The sequence below is a fragment of the Melospiza melodia genome, chromosome 1, assembly GCF_035770615.1.
Source record: "Melospiza melodia melodia isolate bMelMel2 chromosome 1, bMelMel2.pri, whole genome shotgun sequence".
In the NCBI taxonomy this organism is placed as follows: domain Eukaryota; kingdom Metazoa; phylum Chordata; class Aves; order Passeriformes; family Passerellidae; genus Melospiza; species Melospiza melodia.
Genome location: NC_086194.1, coordinates 33,282,221 through 33,299,011, shown reverse-complemented (window position 1 = coordinate 33,299,011; position 16,791 = coordinate 33,282,221). Strand labels below are relative to the sequence as shown.

The 16,791-nt window shown below is 38.5% G+C and overlaps 1 protein-coding gene across 4 annotated transcripts in view; it reads left to right on the top strand.

Annotated features, from left to right (window-relative positions):
- Positions 1-16,791, top strand: part of OSBPL3 (oxysterol binding protein like 3) — an 84,081-nt gene that overhangs the window by 56,142 nt on the left and 11,148 nt on the right. For 2 of the 4 annotated variants that reach the window (XM_063153350.1, XM_063153356.1), the window contains exons 12-18: positions 728-858; positions 3,335-3,442; positions 6,212-6,346; positions 7,098-7,191; positions 10,218-10,468; positions 12,274-12,411; positions 15,138-15,201. In XM_063153350.1, coding sequence (XP_063009420.1) covers positions 728-858; positions 3,335-3,442; positions 6,212-6,346; positions 7,098-7,191; positions 10,218-10,468; positions 12,274-12,411; positions 15,138-15,201 — 921 coding nt within the window. The remainder of the gene's footprint in view (positions 1-727; positions 859-3,334; positions 3,443-6,211; positions 6,347-7,097; positions 7,192-10,217; positions 10,469-12,273; positions 12,412-15,137; positions 15,202-16,791) is intronic. The other 2 variants (XM_063153363.1, XM_063153371.1) reach the window with 1 other exon arrangement.

Sequence of the window (16,791 nt, the reverse complement as noted above, 5' to 3'; positions counted from 1 at the left end):
TAGTGGTGAAAAAAATTCTAAAAGTACATTTCCCCTATAAACCCCCCTGTAGTGATGTTAAAATTGCATGATCTGTTGTCTGATTTAAATGTATTGGGCTGGTGATAGTGCCTCAGAAAGGAGCAGAAGTAGCAGCACAGCATGCACATCATTCAGGATCTGACCCTTTGAGTCACTAAATCATCTAACAAGCTGAAATTTCTCTATCACAGAAAGAGATAACAAAACATAATACCACAGTTGACTTGCTTGTGGGGAAACTACTAACCCTATAGCTGTTGCACAATATGTGTTAGAACTGCCTTTTTTTTCCCTATTTGATTTTTTTCCTTTTGTCTCTTCTTCTCCCCCCCACTGAAATTTATAGAGGAATATGGAATAGACTCATGACCATCTGAAGATTCAAGCTAATTGGGAAACAAAAGCAAGTGAAGAGCAGATGTGGTTAGTTAGCTTTGTTGCCATCTGTCACAAAGAATCAGAGGAATTTTGGCTGTGGCTAATATAGTCAACACAGTAGCCTTCACCATAAACATGTCTCCTACAAAAAATCTGCCCTATAGCCTTGATTAATATTTCTTGGTTTTAGTAACCCACTCTGGATCTCTCGACCTAAATTCTTGCTTCTGTCACCATAAATGATGCTTTATTGAAGTTTTATGTAATTGGTGTGTATACAATTGGCTGCTACTGTTTTTAACTGTCTCTTTTTATGAAATGCTTCCAGTTTACTTCACCTTGAGGTCAGCTTTCAGCACCATATCTACAGAGAGAGAAAAGCTGAAGCAGATGCTGGAGTATGATGCATCCTCATCTCCATCTGCACAAATAGTGGGCTTGAAGAATGCCCTAACATCTGTAAGTGACATGTTGAAGCTCACAAAGCTTCATTGTCATCAGATACTACTTTTAAATTTTAGAGTAGTTAATTTGTTTCTTTAGTGTCAGCTGTGTGCTAAAATTTGCAGAATTTAATCACAGTAAGTTATTCTAGATCACATTTTTCAGAGACTTTGCTAAATGTTAAAGGTATTGTCAGATCATTGGATTTTGATAGATGGATTGATTTAGGTATGTAGTCTAATTGTATCATTTGAGATGGAGAATCAGAGGGCTGCTCTGTGACTATGAGTATGCTTTCTTTCTGAACATGCTAATACTTACTTCTGATGGGTTGCAGGTTTCCTTTTCCTTTTCTTTACCTAAACAGCACTCAAATATTCTGTATATGACTTGGCATAAAACAAAGGTGATGGTGGCTGAATGCACTCAGCTGTCCCTTCTAATGCACTAGAGCTTCACCATGCTGCACCTAGACTCTGCAAAGCAAATTCAAGTACAACTTGCTATATTGACTTCCAGCCTCAATTATCTCTCACTCCTCTAAAAGCAGCAATGGAGCTATTAGGGCAGAGTTCTAAATGACAAAAGATTGTGCTCTTTAAAAAGGTAGGGGTCTGGTTGGTGTGCTTTATGTAATTGGTAGAGATCAGAACTTTTCAACTTGGTCATGCTTAAAAATGACAACAAGACTGATCTGATTCCAGGGCAATGAGGGCAATCATTACCAGGGTCTTAAAATTTCAGAGTTTATTACAAACACCACATTAGGGGCAGGGAAGACTCTCTGGCACTGATCAGTGTGATGTAGATTCTCTCTAGAATTATTTCAGTATGAAAACTTCCCTTTGCTTTACAAAAGCTGCATGTGATCACAGTTTTTAAGAGTATGACATGCCTCTTTGCCTGGACATCACAGAGGCTGTGATGTCTCCACAGTGTTTAGAGGAAGTTGAAGTTGTGTAACAACTCATTCACTTGCACTTCTTTTGTTTTTGGCTTTCAGATTTTCCACTTATGGTATTTGAATAGGTGACTTTTATTTTTTCAGTGTTACTTGTTTACCATTTTGTATCAGAAAACCACTTTTAAGATTGCTGAACTTAGTGAACACTCAGCTTAGCATGAATTATTTTGTTTTCTGGGCAGTGAAATGTGGTTGTCCATCTTCATCCTGTACATGTCTAAAAAGCAATTCTGTTAAGTTTTATCTGGTGTTTGATCAGTCTTGTAGCCCATCCAGAAGTCATCTGTGAACCTTGGCTGTTTCAGCAGGGTAATCACCTATGAGGGCTCTTTTTAATCTGCAGATCTGTAAAGTCTGTTTTGCTCCCATCAGGCTGGCAGTGGAAGAAAAATGAGCAGCTTTAAAGTGAATAAACCACCACAAAACTAGCACATCTGCCTCTGCTTCCCCTCATTAAGATAGTAGCCTTGACCTACACACATTCTAAGAAAAGGAAATACAGAATGGGAAAAGATACAATATTTCTGGTTTGGGGTGGAGGAAGAAGCCAGCAGAAAGAAGAAAACATTTTGTAGCAAATAATGAAAATGGAAAGTTGTCATTACAGGTGAGCTATTTTGCACTTGCCTGATGAGGATTTAACACAGTGCTGAGCATTTGACACAGTAGGGATATATAAATCTTTATGGCAAATTCAGACCACATACAGCTAAAGCCAGAAATAAGTTTTCTCCCCTCCATCATCACATTGAGCTTTCCGGCTTTCCTGCACCCAAGATAATTTCCAACACAAATTACTGCCAGGAGCAGAAGCATTTGTGGGATAAAGTGTATGTGTAAACAGCAGGGTTCTCCACATCCTGCTATTGATTCAGATCACTAAAATGGGATGTAAGTCTTCAATCCTGTCCCAAAATTAATAATACAGTCTTTTATTTTAGAGACCTTTTCATTGCAGAGTTAGGCTCTCTTCCTACAAGTCTACTCTAATTGACATCTGTCTATCAGATGCACCCAGAATAAGTAAATAACATATAACAAACATGAGTCTGCAGTAGAGGCTTTTTATTCTGACCATTGCCATTATAATCTGATAGGACACAAGTTTTACCTGTTACCTGTGTGAATTTATGTCTTGTTTCTCTGTCATTGAAAGGCAAAGGAAACTGCCAGTATGGGAAAATCAAATGGTTTTTGATGTGGCAAGAACTAACGTTGAGTGAGGCTATGTTGGAGATGGGAGTGAAGGAAAGGAGGTGTAAAAGAAAAATATCCCTGCCATCTTTGACTTTTTTCCTCCACTGATGTCTCTGTTTCCTCACACTAGAAAAAACAGTTTTAATTTGACAGATAAGGAATAAGGTTTGAAGCATTTATAATAAAGGATTTGCTGAACCAGTAAAAAAGGGATGTGGTGGTGTTTTATATTACACTTTAAATAGTCTTTGCCCCTTTCTATACAATAAAGCCCCATTTGAGTTAGTTGAGAGAACTTTATATCCCCAATATTTTTGTTAAATGTTCCAGGCAATAGCACAAAACACAGATCTTAAAGACCGGTTACGCAGAATACATGCCGAATCTAAGATCATTGATTCAGCATCTAATGCAAAATCAAGCCCAGATTTGGTGAAGGTGGGTATGGATTTCCTCTTTCAGTGATGTCCTGTTCCTCCAGCCCTTACACCTAGACAGTGCTGCATAGCTGCCTCTTGTCTGTTCTCGGTGTCTGCCCCGTGGTGTGGTGTGTTAGCAGAGCCAGTCTGCTTTCCTGGCTGTGAGTCATCTGGTGATGCATTGTGTGGTGTTTGGTTTCAAAGACTTGCCTTGTGAGCAGATTTCCTGAGCACATCTTCCATTGCTTTCTGCTGCTGGTTCCTGGTGTTCTCCCTCGCCTGCTTCTCATTCAGCATGCACAGAGCTGCCACCTGTCACCCTTCGTGCCACTGTTTCTCTTGCCCATTTAATCCTTTGCTAAGTTATGTAGATCTTCTGTCACCCATCCAAGTGCTGTTAGCCCAGAATGTTGGCTACTATTGTGGATCATGTAAGGTTTAGAATGATTTTCAGACATTTCCATTAAAGGATCAAAGTAAATGGGACATAAAAGAGCCCTTTCAGCCATTTAGTTGTCTTTGTGTGAAGCCAGGGACTCTTCTACATCCAGTTAGCTGGTTTGAGATTCCACTGATGTTCAGACAGTTTTTTGGCTCGCTGCAGAATGCATGTGAAAATGGTGTAATTATAGGTCATAAGATGTGGGTGTTAATGGTGTTAGTGAGGGAAGCCAGAACTGTGTTATTTCTGATGGATTTTCCTAAATGTTAACTCATACAGAAACCTCTGCTGTGCTTGTAGTATAAATCTTTCATTAGAACTTGAGGGCATGTAATGCTGGGGCTTTTACATAACTAATTATTTCCTTTTATTTTTAAAGACAGTTTAGTCATTCCAGAACAGATTCCATCTGTTCGCTTCTGGTTCAGTTCTGGTGTAGTGGAGCTGTGTTTTGGTCATATTTAGCTGTTCAGTTTTGGGTTTTTTCCTTAGGTAGTTGATCATTCTAATGCCTTTTGCTTTAAAACCCACAAGAATTTGAACAGCCCTTAAACTGCTATCCAGAAAAGCATTAATGCATTGTTACTTCGTTTCAGGAGTTATTTTCTTTTTCAGTGGAGGTCCTTGCAATGACAATGGGTTATTTTTGAATCTTGTGCTATGTGCTATACACACACAAAGAGACACACATGACAAAAATAGCTTTCAGAAGGTCCTTTGGAGGTTGCATTCACAAATTCCCTCTGGCATGGCTCGGGCTGGAACTTGAGGATGAAATCACTTATACTGGAGAAGCTTCATTTTAAGACTGTGTGAGGACTGTGATACAGTAGTGCTGCTTTGAGGAAGACAGGGCCACTGCACAAAACTTGTCACTAAATGATACACTGGGTGCTGTGATCCACCTGTGAAAATTGAAGCAGTATAAAGTGGCATCTCAAGCCTTTGCATAAGGGAAAAGTTTTGTTTGTCTATTGGGTAATTTAACTGTAGTTCATCATGCCAATGTGGAACAAGAAAAACTGAAGCTTATGTGTTAGATATATAAACCTGATGCTCTTTTATGAGTCTTTCCTGCTTGCTTTCCTTCTCAGATTCAAAATAGTATTGGAAATAATCCCAGTAGCAATGCTTATGTGTGTAAGGTTGGTTGTTTTTTTTTTTTTTACTTGTAGGCTAGTATTACTGCCTTCCTCCAGGAGGAACAATGTTGAGGTTCTCTTTTATCCCTGCTGTAAAAGGAGGGATTTTTCAAGTATTTTTTATAGCAGTTTGTTTTGTTTCCATGTCACCATTATCAGTGTGTACCAAATAACATTCCATACCACAGCACAGCCTACCAACAGAAAAGCTTTGAAAGAAGTTTTGCCAGCTCGATTCTGGGCTTGTCAGGTTGTTCATTATGTTGTTCTGAAAATAAAATACTACAATTCCTGCAAAATTGTGATGTGGAAGTCATGGTTATAAGCTAGTAAAGCATCTCATGCAGAAAATCTTGAGAGCAGCTAATACACTCATTTGGGCCAGCATAGCTCATTCCCTTTGCGTTGGTGGAGTTACTGGGAAAACAGTAGCACACAAGCTTCTGCACAGAATGGGAGGTCTCACTGGTCACCCCACCTTTGCCAGGCCACCCACTGGAGCTCTGCTTGCACCAGTGATCTGTAGTGCATCCATGGGAGGGGCTGTCAGGATCTCTGTGGCAGTCAAATGTGCCTCCAGCAGCAAAAGCAATTCTGGTTATGTGGCTTTAATAATATGTTGGTTTTGGGTAACGTGGAGATATCTCAGGTGTGGATATGAAGGAATGACTTCAAAAGCACAGCATAGAAAATTAGGGAATAAAAAGAGCTAGGAAAACATACTATTATAAACAAAGCAACTTTACCCCTCTGAGTTTTATAGACTACTCTATGGCAGGCTTTGCATTAAGCAAAGCTTGAGCAGGAAAAGATTTATTAATTTGCTAAGATCAGGATGGAATGTAAATCCAGGGTATAATATAAAGAGATGGGAGTTTTGTTCTTTTGTGGGCTTTTTGATGATACACTTGGATATATCTGGTTAAATCATTCAAATAGCAAAGCATTTTTATATACAGCACCTTAGGTGATTTACTCAATATGCATTGCTTTCTTTTCCTTCTTTTTCCTTCTCTTTGGTCTGTTTTACTTTGGTTTTAAATCCCACTTTGAAACACATGCTGTCTTTCACATAAATTGAAGAGGAGCATGTGCAATCTTCTCCCAGTGTTTTACAGCCCTTCAAGTTAGGAGACTGTGGAATTGCATGCCTGAATGTTGTTTGTGCTTCTTCCCTGCTCAAAACTTTTTTTCTTTTAAACAGGAAAATTCAAGAGAGGAAGGCAGAGGTCTGGTTCACCAGGTGTCCAATGAAAGCAGACTGTCTATTGCTGACTCTCTCACAGAATTCTTTGATGCACAGGAAGTCCTGCTGTCTGCTAGTTCTTCAGAAAATGAGGTCTGAGCAAGGAGATTGATGTCATTCAGATGTATTTTCTTATCTGCTTATTGACTGGCAATCTTTCTGAGCCTTAACTGTACATCAGAAGATTGCCAGAAAATTTAAATTTTCAAAACTTTTAGAAATTAATATGTCATTTATATTTATTTGTTGTCATTGTCTCTTCACTGTAAAGGGTAGCAAGTATTATGAAGAAGTCTTACATACACAGTGAGGGAGATGGCAATTAAGGAGCTTGTATGCAGATACTGCAGACATGTAGTCTGCCTTGAGTCCATTATACAGGTGCCCAGGGAACTTGTATTTTTACACCACAAAAAAAGTATTTTGCACCACAAAAATACTTGTTCATACCTGTCCTTGTGGTACCTGGAGGTGCCTTGAGGCTGATGTCAGGCATATTGAAATTTATTAGATCTTTGTTTCTTCTCTTGAGTTCCATAAAAACCTTGAGTTTTGATATGAGGAAAGCCTTCTTGGTAGTGAAGCCAAGGAGAGGAAGCATGTCTCCACTCAAGTTAAAATTTCAATTATAGCAATCTCTCCCAAACTCAAACAGAGTGGAGCAAGGGCTCCACTCTGAGAACATCTTAGCACTTCGTAGTACTTTTCTATAGCATTGAAAGACAGCTTGGACAGTTCAATTATATTAAAACAGTAATTGCAGCTGAAAGTAATAATGTCCACATGCACTTGGGATTACTTTAATGAGTGATATATCTTGCTTTTTTCCCCACCCCACACTTAGGTATCAGATGATGACTCATATGTAAGTGATATCAGTGATAATGCCTCAGAAGATAACCTAAGCAATGACATGGAGAATGAAAGACAAACTTTAGGTAAGTTCAGTGAGTTTTTTATGCCATGTTTTGAGAATTTTATTTTCTGCTTGTTTTGGATATTTTTTTCTTCTCTTACTAGATAATTTGATATTATGGGTTTTGAGATGTAAAAAGTCTGTGTTTTTTTCTCATATAGACTGAGATTGGTTTGGAAGAGCAGATTCCAGCTAATCTGCTTATCTGGGCGCTGCTGATTAAGCAGGATGATGGATCTGTATCAGCAGGGAAACACCTCTTTCCTTGGCTTCTTTGAGTGACTCCCACTCTCTCTCAGTTTCTCATGGCCACAGGATTTTTCAAAGTAGTAAGGACCAGCTGCTTTCACTTTTTCAAAAAAGTTATTTTTCCTTGTCACACTGTTTTTTTCAGTCTGCAATTTAGCAACTGCATTCAGAAGTCCTGTTGTTTTAGAAGAACTCAGTGTTTAAAGGAACACTGGCAGCTCTGGTGCATGACCATAAGAATTTCTCTCTTGCTTGTATTACTCATGATAGTCTTGAGTAATACAAGCAAAAAAGGTACAAGCATAAGTACTTGATAATACCTATGCTAATATTTCCTCCTAATGGAAAGAGAATCAAAAAAAGGAGAAGAATTGGTCATTACAACCTACTTGGCTTTGTGCCTTCAACTCATTTCAGCTAACCACAATGTTCTTCCCAGTCTAACAATATATTTTTATTTTCAAAAAATGCTGAACAGTGATTTCTCACTAGCAGCTGTTTCCTGATCATCTCCAAGAACCAGCAGATTCCTATTAACTTGGGTAGTTTGATATGTATCCTGTAACTGGTCAAAATGAAGAAATTTCAAATTTTTCCTTTAAAATAGGAAAGAATACAAATGAATTTATTTCATGATCGGGACCATAGAAAGCTGTATTAATGTGGCAGTTAATCTTTTTTTAACAAAGGCTGTCACTGAAGCTCTTCAGTATAAGAAGCACCTCTGCATGCTTCTGGTACCTGCTATTTCTGTGCTTTGGGCAGCCTGCCACTGCCATTAATAGAAACCTGGATGTCATTTTCCTACAGGGCTTTAGCTGCACCATAAATTGTGGGATTATGACAAAATCCTCTGGCCACTGTAATGTAGAAGGTCAGATCAGATGTTCATAATGGTGCAGTTTGGCCTCAGAAGTCATTGACTCCCACTGGAGGTCAGATGTCTAAACCTCCTTTGGCATTCATCCTGTCTGTCACAGCTCCTACAAACCAGAACTGCCTGGGCCATTCTGTGATGGAGACTAGGCAAACTTCACTGCTTAGAAAATTTGGTATCTGAGTACTGAAGTTCTTGGTCCACTCTGTTTTTTCAGCAGCTTACCTCAATTAATGGACTGGTCCAGAATACGTAAATGAGCCAATTTGCATTCTGTTTTTAATCAGAAGCTGTCAAAAGACATAGCCAAATCCCATTTCTGGGAGCTCTTTTAAACAAGGATAAGTTTTTAGCATTTACCTCATTCCTGAGGTATCTAAGGGAACATCCTTCCTTTTGGCCTCTTCTGATATGAAATAAATTCTTCCAATAGGGAAGTATAGAAGTGAGCTCCATAACTCTCAACAGTATAATTGTTTCAGGTAGGTTTTTGAACCCATAGTGCCCATGCCATTTTTTAAGCAAAAAGAAAGATAGAGGCAAGGAGCTGCAAATGGTTCATCTGACCTTGTTAGAGTAACTCAGTCATATGAGGTATTAGGAACTGGAGTTTGCCAGTGGTAAGAAAGATGGAAACTCCTTCCTCAAAACTCTGATGCTACTGAATACCCTTTAAATGTTCCACGTGAGGCAGGGGCTGGGAGGCATGGCAGGCATGGAGAAGTTTGTCCTTGTGGTCAGCTGTCCCTGCTGTAAGCACTGCTGATACCCTGCTTATGTCAGTGGCAGAGAAGAGGAAGTACTGGTTAAGTGCATTTAAGGGCAGGGATTCTCCAGGCATGCGTAGCTCAGAAGGAGATGTGCAGCCCAGTGTGGGTTTAATTCCTTCAAGACAGAGCTGTGTGAGGAAAGCCAGAAAAGGACAGGGCTTGACAGACTGAGGCTATGCCTGGGTGTCTCCAAATAGTAACTGATCCTAAGGCAGGAGCTTCCTAGGTGCTCCTGAGGATGTGGAAAGATAAAATATGTTCTTGTAGTGGCAAACACACTCTGAAACAAAAGTGATGTACAGCTAAGCAATATAATCACTTCAGACTAGTGCCTGTTGTGGAAGCTTGTAGCTCTATTTGGATTTTGCTACAAATCCTATCATGGCACACTTAGAGCTATTTATCCTGTTCTGACTGCTTTGATACAGGAACACAGAGTTCAGATATTCATGTCAAGGACTCTTGACTTGAGTCCTTTTTTTTTTTTAAATCTTGAGCAAACCCATAGCTCTACAGTTGCTTCAGCTTTTGCATCCTTACAACATATCAGTTCTCCATCAATATATGGGGGGTATATCTCAAAGTAACACCACTAAGTTTAAATGCTATGGGGAGCAATGTGGAAAAGCCTGAATGTAAATTCATGGTACAGTAAATTTCCCTGGTAGGAGTATGCAAAGAAGTAGGAAGAGATCAGTAGGAGTAGTTATTATCCTTGCATCTGTAAGTTATATCTTGCCTTCTGAGAAGTGTCAACTTAATTGAAGCTCTGTCAAGGAAGGAGGTTTTATATCCCCTAAACAGATAGGAATCCATCTCCGTTACAAATAAAATGGTTATAATATTTACTCTTTCAAATTCAGTGGAAAGTCTGAGCCTTTTCTTTCAGACTTTAAGGGAAAAGAAGGTCATTTTTATGCATCTCTTGTACTTGGCATTTTACTTCCGCTAATGCACATAAAATGTGATTCTTAATTTTGTCATTTTTATAACAGGCTATCTTCAAACCACAAGTGAAATACTTAAATGATTCGTGGGTGGAAGGAAGTTTTGACAGAAGGAAAGATGGTTGCATTTTAATGTATGTTTGCAGAGGGGGATGAAACTAAGAAAATGTGAATTTAATTGTTCTGCCACTTCCTTCCTTTTCAGATTGTATTTCTGAAAGTGGAATCGGATGCAATTCTAAACGGAGAACGTGTTTACCAGCTCCATGCCCTAACACCAGTAACATCAGCCTGTGGAATATCCTGAGGAATAACATAGGGAAGGATCTCTCCAAGGTGGCCATGCCTGTAGAGTTGAACGAGCCCCTGAACACGCTGCAGCGCCTCTGCGAGGAGCTGGAGTACAGCGAGCTCCTGGATACAGCGGCGCACACGCCAAACCCCTTCGAGCGCATGGTAAGCTCCTGATTCCAAACTCTCAGAACACTCTAGAGAGTGAGAATTAACATAAAAGCAGTGCTGAACAAGTGAAGATGTTCTAGTCCGTTGTTTTGTTTCTGTCAGCTGAGAGGCAAACTCTCCAAATGTCTGTACATACTCACACAGCCACAATTTTTGACTATTCTGTTCCATTTCTGTTGCTTTTCCAGAAAGTCTCTCTCTCCTCAAGTACCTTGCTGTACTGCAAGTTTAAACAAGAAAGGAGCTTAGTTCTGTTTTGCAGCTCTTGCTCTCTAATATTAAAAATTACAACAAAAAGAGAGGGTGGGATTGAACTTAGTTCCCTCTCAAAGATGAAAGCTACAATAGATCTTTTTCAAGGGTGTCTGATGTGGTAACACATTTCTTCATAGAGATGCTGGATCTTCCAGCCTACATGACTGTGACATCTTTATATTAACTAAATGAGCTCCATTGTTTTTGGTAACTGGTTTTCTGAAGCTTTTGTGTTTATCCAAAATGTTCAAGATCTCAAAACCAGGCTGTATGCTGTATGTTGGGTACAATAATGATGTCATCCTCTTCCAGTGCAGAACCCTGAATTCTGCATTTGGCAAAAGAACAAGAGAGAAATGCATTTGTTGCTCTGCTTCCAGGTGTACAAGAGCTACTTAATATGCAAGCCCATAAATAAAGGATTAGAAGCTCCCTAAATTCTCTTAAATGAGAGATAGAGATTTTCCCATAAATTAAATTAAGCCTTTCCAACTGAATGTATCTTATCTCAAAATGAGGTTATTAATGAGAGTAGGTAATCATGTTGAAATACTACTTGAAAAGTCTCTTTCCTCATTCTGATACTTTCAAGGGTTATAATTTAGGGCCTGTTCCCAGGGTGTGGTCATTCAATGGGGGTTTCAGTCCATAGCATTTTGTGTTCTCTTGAGAACATATTGCTAAAAGGAAAAGGAAATGAGCAGTAGTTGTTCAAAAGGGAGGGAAAAGAAGCCTTTTCCCTTCTCCCCACACCCAAGCGTCTGGAAATTATCTCAGACTGGTGTATTCTTTGCCTTTGAGAAACTCCTCAAGCAAAATTTAATGCTAGCTGTTGCATAGTAATTGCAATAGTTCATAAAAGAGCCTATCCTCAGTGGATTTGTTTTCTGAAACTGTGAAAAGAGAGTATCTACACTTTCACAAGATGAGGAAAAGGGAATGAAAAGAGGAAAAAAAGTGTTACAAAAAAGAATCAAACAACCCTGAATTCTAATTTCTCATGTTGTGCTTGAGTTGACAGCAAAAATTTGGAAGGGCTACCTGTGTGTCAGTCATGATCAACAGTTTCATGATTAGATAATAGCACCCAGTAGATAAAAAGCAATTTAAGTCAAACAGCATTAGAAATAGCAAAGCTGGTGAAAAATCATCCAATACTTCGTGTGCCATGTTTATGAAAAGGATAGTTGGTACTTTTATTAGACACAGATATAACTATAAAAACCAGTTATTATACTAAATTTAACAGTGACTTTAAGGTTACTTCTTTAAACTGTGTTGCAGAATGCTAAACTGTTTCAAACACTTTTCAGTTGATGAAATTTGCAGTATCTGACCCTAGAAATTCTATCCCTGACCTATTGAATGACTCTGAAAATTGAATAATCCTCTAGTGTGTGAACTAGGGCTTAGCTTGCTGGAGGCATGCATGTCCGTAGCCTGCAAATGAAAGGGAAAATACAGAATCAGGATAAAGCTTGCTTTTATTTGTTTTGTGTCTGTTGTAAATTAATTAACCTAAGTCCCAAAAATGTACTTCCCAGGTGTACATAGCTGCCTTTGCAGTCTCTGCCTATGCATCCAGTTACTACCGAGCTGGAAGTAAGCCATTTAATCCTGTGCTTGGAGAAACCTATGAATGTATCCGTGAAGATAAGGGTTTCCAGTTCTTTGCAGAACAGGTATTGTATGCTGCAACCCTTAGAATGGCTACTTGATACACTGCTGAATTCTAAATGTGTGCCTGGAATTCTCCAGAATTACTGGCAAAATACAAGATTACTCTACATTACCTGAGCCCAGCAAAACCCAAGGGACTTTGCTGAATTACAAACAAAGGGAATGTTTTTTGAGGAAAGTCTGCTAAATTTGATGTGGAACATCACAACCAGCAGCTGACACTGGAGGAGCACAGGCTGGCAGGCTGCCTGCTCCAGTTAACAAGATATCTTGGTTGAGTGCAATTCCCCATGCTGTAATATGATCACAACCACAACAAAAATTTACATTCTTGTCATTTTCTTTTGTGTGTGGTCATTAAAAATACTGTATCTTCAGCTGTTTAATGCCTTCTTTTATAACAAATGTATCCCTTGTATAAGTCAATCAACCACAAGTATTTCCAATGGCACCATGACTCTTTGTGCTTCCTGTCCAAATACTTAGTAGGCTAAGCCTTGAGAATTCGCTACCACAGCTGAGTAGGTGAAGGATTTATACAGCACATCATGGTCTGAGTGTTTATGAAGATAATTCCCCAGTAGTAGAATAATTATTAAGTATGAGTGAAAAATACTAAATTCTAAATTTAAACCAGCCAAGCTACCAAAATTGCTTAACTTGAAACATACGTTAAAAAGATAAAACTCAAATACCTGGTGCCTGGTAGCAAAGTAAGAATGACTGAAAGCTGTCTCATTCTGTCTAGACATAAAAAAAATACAAAATGTGCAAGTGGGCAAAGGTGTGCAACCTAGAAATTTGATCAGAGAAAGACTTCTCAGAGGCTTCCTTTAGGAAATGAAAAGTGCTTTTTACTGCCTGTGAAGCACTTTGCACATTATGTTTTAGAATTGACAGAAAAGAGTGTTATGTGATCTTTCCTTAGTCTCAGGAAATGTCACAGGCAAGAGTAAAAATGAGGGGGAAAAAAACCCAACAGGAAGTAATACAGTCAAAGCAAGAATCAAATTTAAAGTTCATGTATCTGGTTCATCACTGTGCTACTTCAGTACTAAAATGATGTGTATGGAGCATTGCAAGTATCAGCACAGCATCAAATTGGAGTAGCAAAGTAGTGAATAAAAGTTAGCACTGAGTTTAACGTTACACTGAATTAAAGGAAGATATTTTCACTTGAATATTGGGTAAACCAGTACAAAGGCTAGTTTTTATTAAGAAGAATTTTACTACTTGAGCAGGCTTGTGCTATGTACAACTGTTGTTCTAATATGAGAAATAAGCAAGGTGAATTTAGAGTGGTAAATTTATTGTAAGAATATGGGGTAGAGGAATATTAGGAAGAGAGCACAGTATGGGAAGAAAAAAATTAATGCAGCTTGCAAGCATTAAATATTTCTCTTTACATCAGGACCAGTGTCTTATTGCTTGCACTAGCATTTTGGTGCTTGCTCCAGATACCTTGTTAGTGCAGGCAGAATGTAATTAATGGCATAGACTGACAGAAGATACAAAAGTAAGAAAGATTCTGTTTTATCACTAGAGGGAGTTTAGAATAACTCCTGTAAGCACCATGACCTTACTCTGGAATTATAACAGTTTAACTGAGAGCTAAGTTTAACCCAAGTATTACAGTGACATCTGGGGTTAATCTGGGTACAGTATGTAAGAGAGAGAGAGAGAGAGTGTTGCTCTTGCTGAATTAGGCCATAGCTGAAAGTAATTAGTACTTCTTTTTTTTTTTTTTTTTTTTTTAAACCAAATAGAGGATGTTCAATAAATAACTGGATGCCTGTGGGAAAAAATGCTTAGTAAGAGATTTGTGAAAAGAGTAATAAAGTAAAAGTTGACTTAACTTTTTTGAGGTGATTTTTCATAGTGAAAAATAGCAGTCTGACTTGAAAATAAAGTTGCCCAAGGAACAGCAGGCATTGCACATCTTAAGAGCTGGTCCTGGTCAGTTGTTAATTGTGTTCACCCAGAGGGGAGAATTCAGGTTGAGGAGGAGTGGCTGCTCCTCCTTTCACTTTGTGCTTTTTTATTTACTGTTGCATTTTAATAGTCTGAATTGTTTATTTGCTCACAGTCCCTGCTTTGCTGCTTTGGTGGTTGCCCTAATTTCGGCACGTGCTCTTGCCCAAAGCTGATGAAATGCAGTGCATGTGGTTAGAGTTTCACCTAGAAACACCTGGGGTGTCACTGCGGCACTGGTGGGGATTGCTGGATGGAATTTCCTGGCTTCATTTCTTCACCCCTGACCCCTTGGAGATGCTGATCACCATCTGCTCCCTCATACTCAGGGTTTTGTGGTTATTCACTGTACAGAAGCTTTTGGCCCTTTCTTGTATTTTTGGTTTTTTGAAAATTTTTGTCTGTGCACTCGAAGTGTGGTTTTTGTTAATCTGTAAGAGGTCCTAAGGGTAAATTTAATTGTTACCTTAGAGACAATGTACAAAATATATTGCAAGATTTTCACTGGAACAAAATCTCAGGCCTTTTAAAATAATTGTTTGCCATTTCTTTCAAGGTTTCTTGGGTCTGAGAGCCTTTATTAATCTCACTGCCTCCCCCTTCAGGACACAACTGCAAAGTGAAAACTAATGTTCAAATTGTAGATGCCATATGGGAATGAAGGAGAAAACGAACAAAAGAAGCCAAACCAAAAGGACTCTTCAAGTGTTCATATGTTAATCTGTTTTCCCCCTCTCTTTTCATGTCTTGCTATTAGGTCAGTCACCACCCACCTATTTCTGCATGCCATGCTGAATCTGTGAATTTTGCTTTTTGGCAAGGTAACTCTTCAGTCTGTCATTTACTTTTACAATGTTCATAATGTTTTAATTGTATGTCTAACACAAAGTATCCAGAAATTTGGAAAAGTTGAAATTCCTTCCTTAAATTTGTATTAGAGTGGTTTTATCTTAGCCTATCCTTACTTGCATGTTTCTTACTTGGATCTTCTGCTATTATAAAAATTCTCAAGAGATTTTGCTTTGTTTGGATTTTTTTCATGTAATATTAATTGATTATTACTTTCATGTACAAATATCTGTTCTTCTTTAAAATCAGGTTTGTTTGGGGTGTTGGGGAGGGATGTTGTTTTTTAATAAAAAAGAATTGTATGTCAAGCTATTTACAAAACAAACAAGCCTGAAGACAGCATGAAAACACTACAGGTTAAATCCTGAACCTTGGCAATTCTTGTAAACCTGTTCTGAAAGCAATTTTCAGAAATGAGCATAACAGCAAGGGGAAATACATTTACCTTCTCTTTCTCTGCTGGCGTTATTACAGTATGTAAGATTTTGTGCTATTTGACTACTGGTTTTTTTCCAAAGATGTGTGTTGGAGCTTTGTTTGCTGTGTACTGTAGTGAAGGTGTCAGCCAGTAACAGCACCTGTGTGATTAGATAATTTTGGAGTGCACACAAAACATAACCATGCCTTTTAACTCACTTAAAATCCTTCACCCAGGGGTTTGTCAAATCACAATGTGGCCATATTGTCATCTTTTTTTTTTTCCTGATTGGCTCTGCTGACTTGATTATAGTTATTACAGATGGAGCCATACTGAACAGATATTGGAACCCATTAGTCTGGGCTTTATTATTCTGTGTAATTCTTTGCTTTGTAAACAAATACAGGGACACAAGAATCCTTTTGTTCGTAACCCAAAAGCTAAGATGACCAAAAATTTATTCTGTAACTTGAACACTGTTTAAATAAGATCAGATAGCACCCTGTCTTAATAAAGATAGATGAGACTGATTTGTTTAACAGATTTTGACAACTCTTATCATTCAAATATTTTAACACTTCCATTTAGAGAATGAAGTTCTTCTAATGAGAGCTGAGAATCTGATTAATGTTAGAGTCTGAGATTTGGTCTTGGTGGGCACAGGACATTCAATCAGGGTGCAGCAGGATTGGGGATTTTTGTTTCTTTTGTTTTTAAATATGGCTGACTGAGCTTATGGGAGGGCTAGACAGTGATTTTTTTCCATTGTAAAGGCAATTTTAAAATGCTTTGACCTCTTGTAATGAGGCTACATTAACTTACATGGAAAGATTAACACCAATTTAATCATAAAGGCAGCTTGTCAGTGAGTTCAGTTCCTTCTGTGTGCAAAGACCTTTTCACTTACTGTGTCATCTTCTCAGCTCAAAAGGAGACAGCAACATTGCCAGGGTAATGCTGTCATCCCACCAGGCACTGACTTTAGTTCATGTGTTCCATCACTAAGGAATCTCCTGATCACACCTTGTGAACTGAAGACTGGGCTCTCACAGGCACCAATAGTTTGGAAATAGCTTTCCATGACTTAGGAAGCTGGCTCTGCTTTTGCAGAGGAGTGTCAACACATGAGCAGTGGAAATGAAGG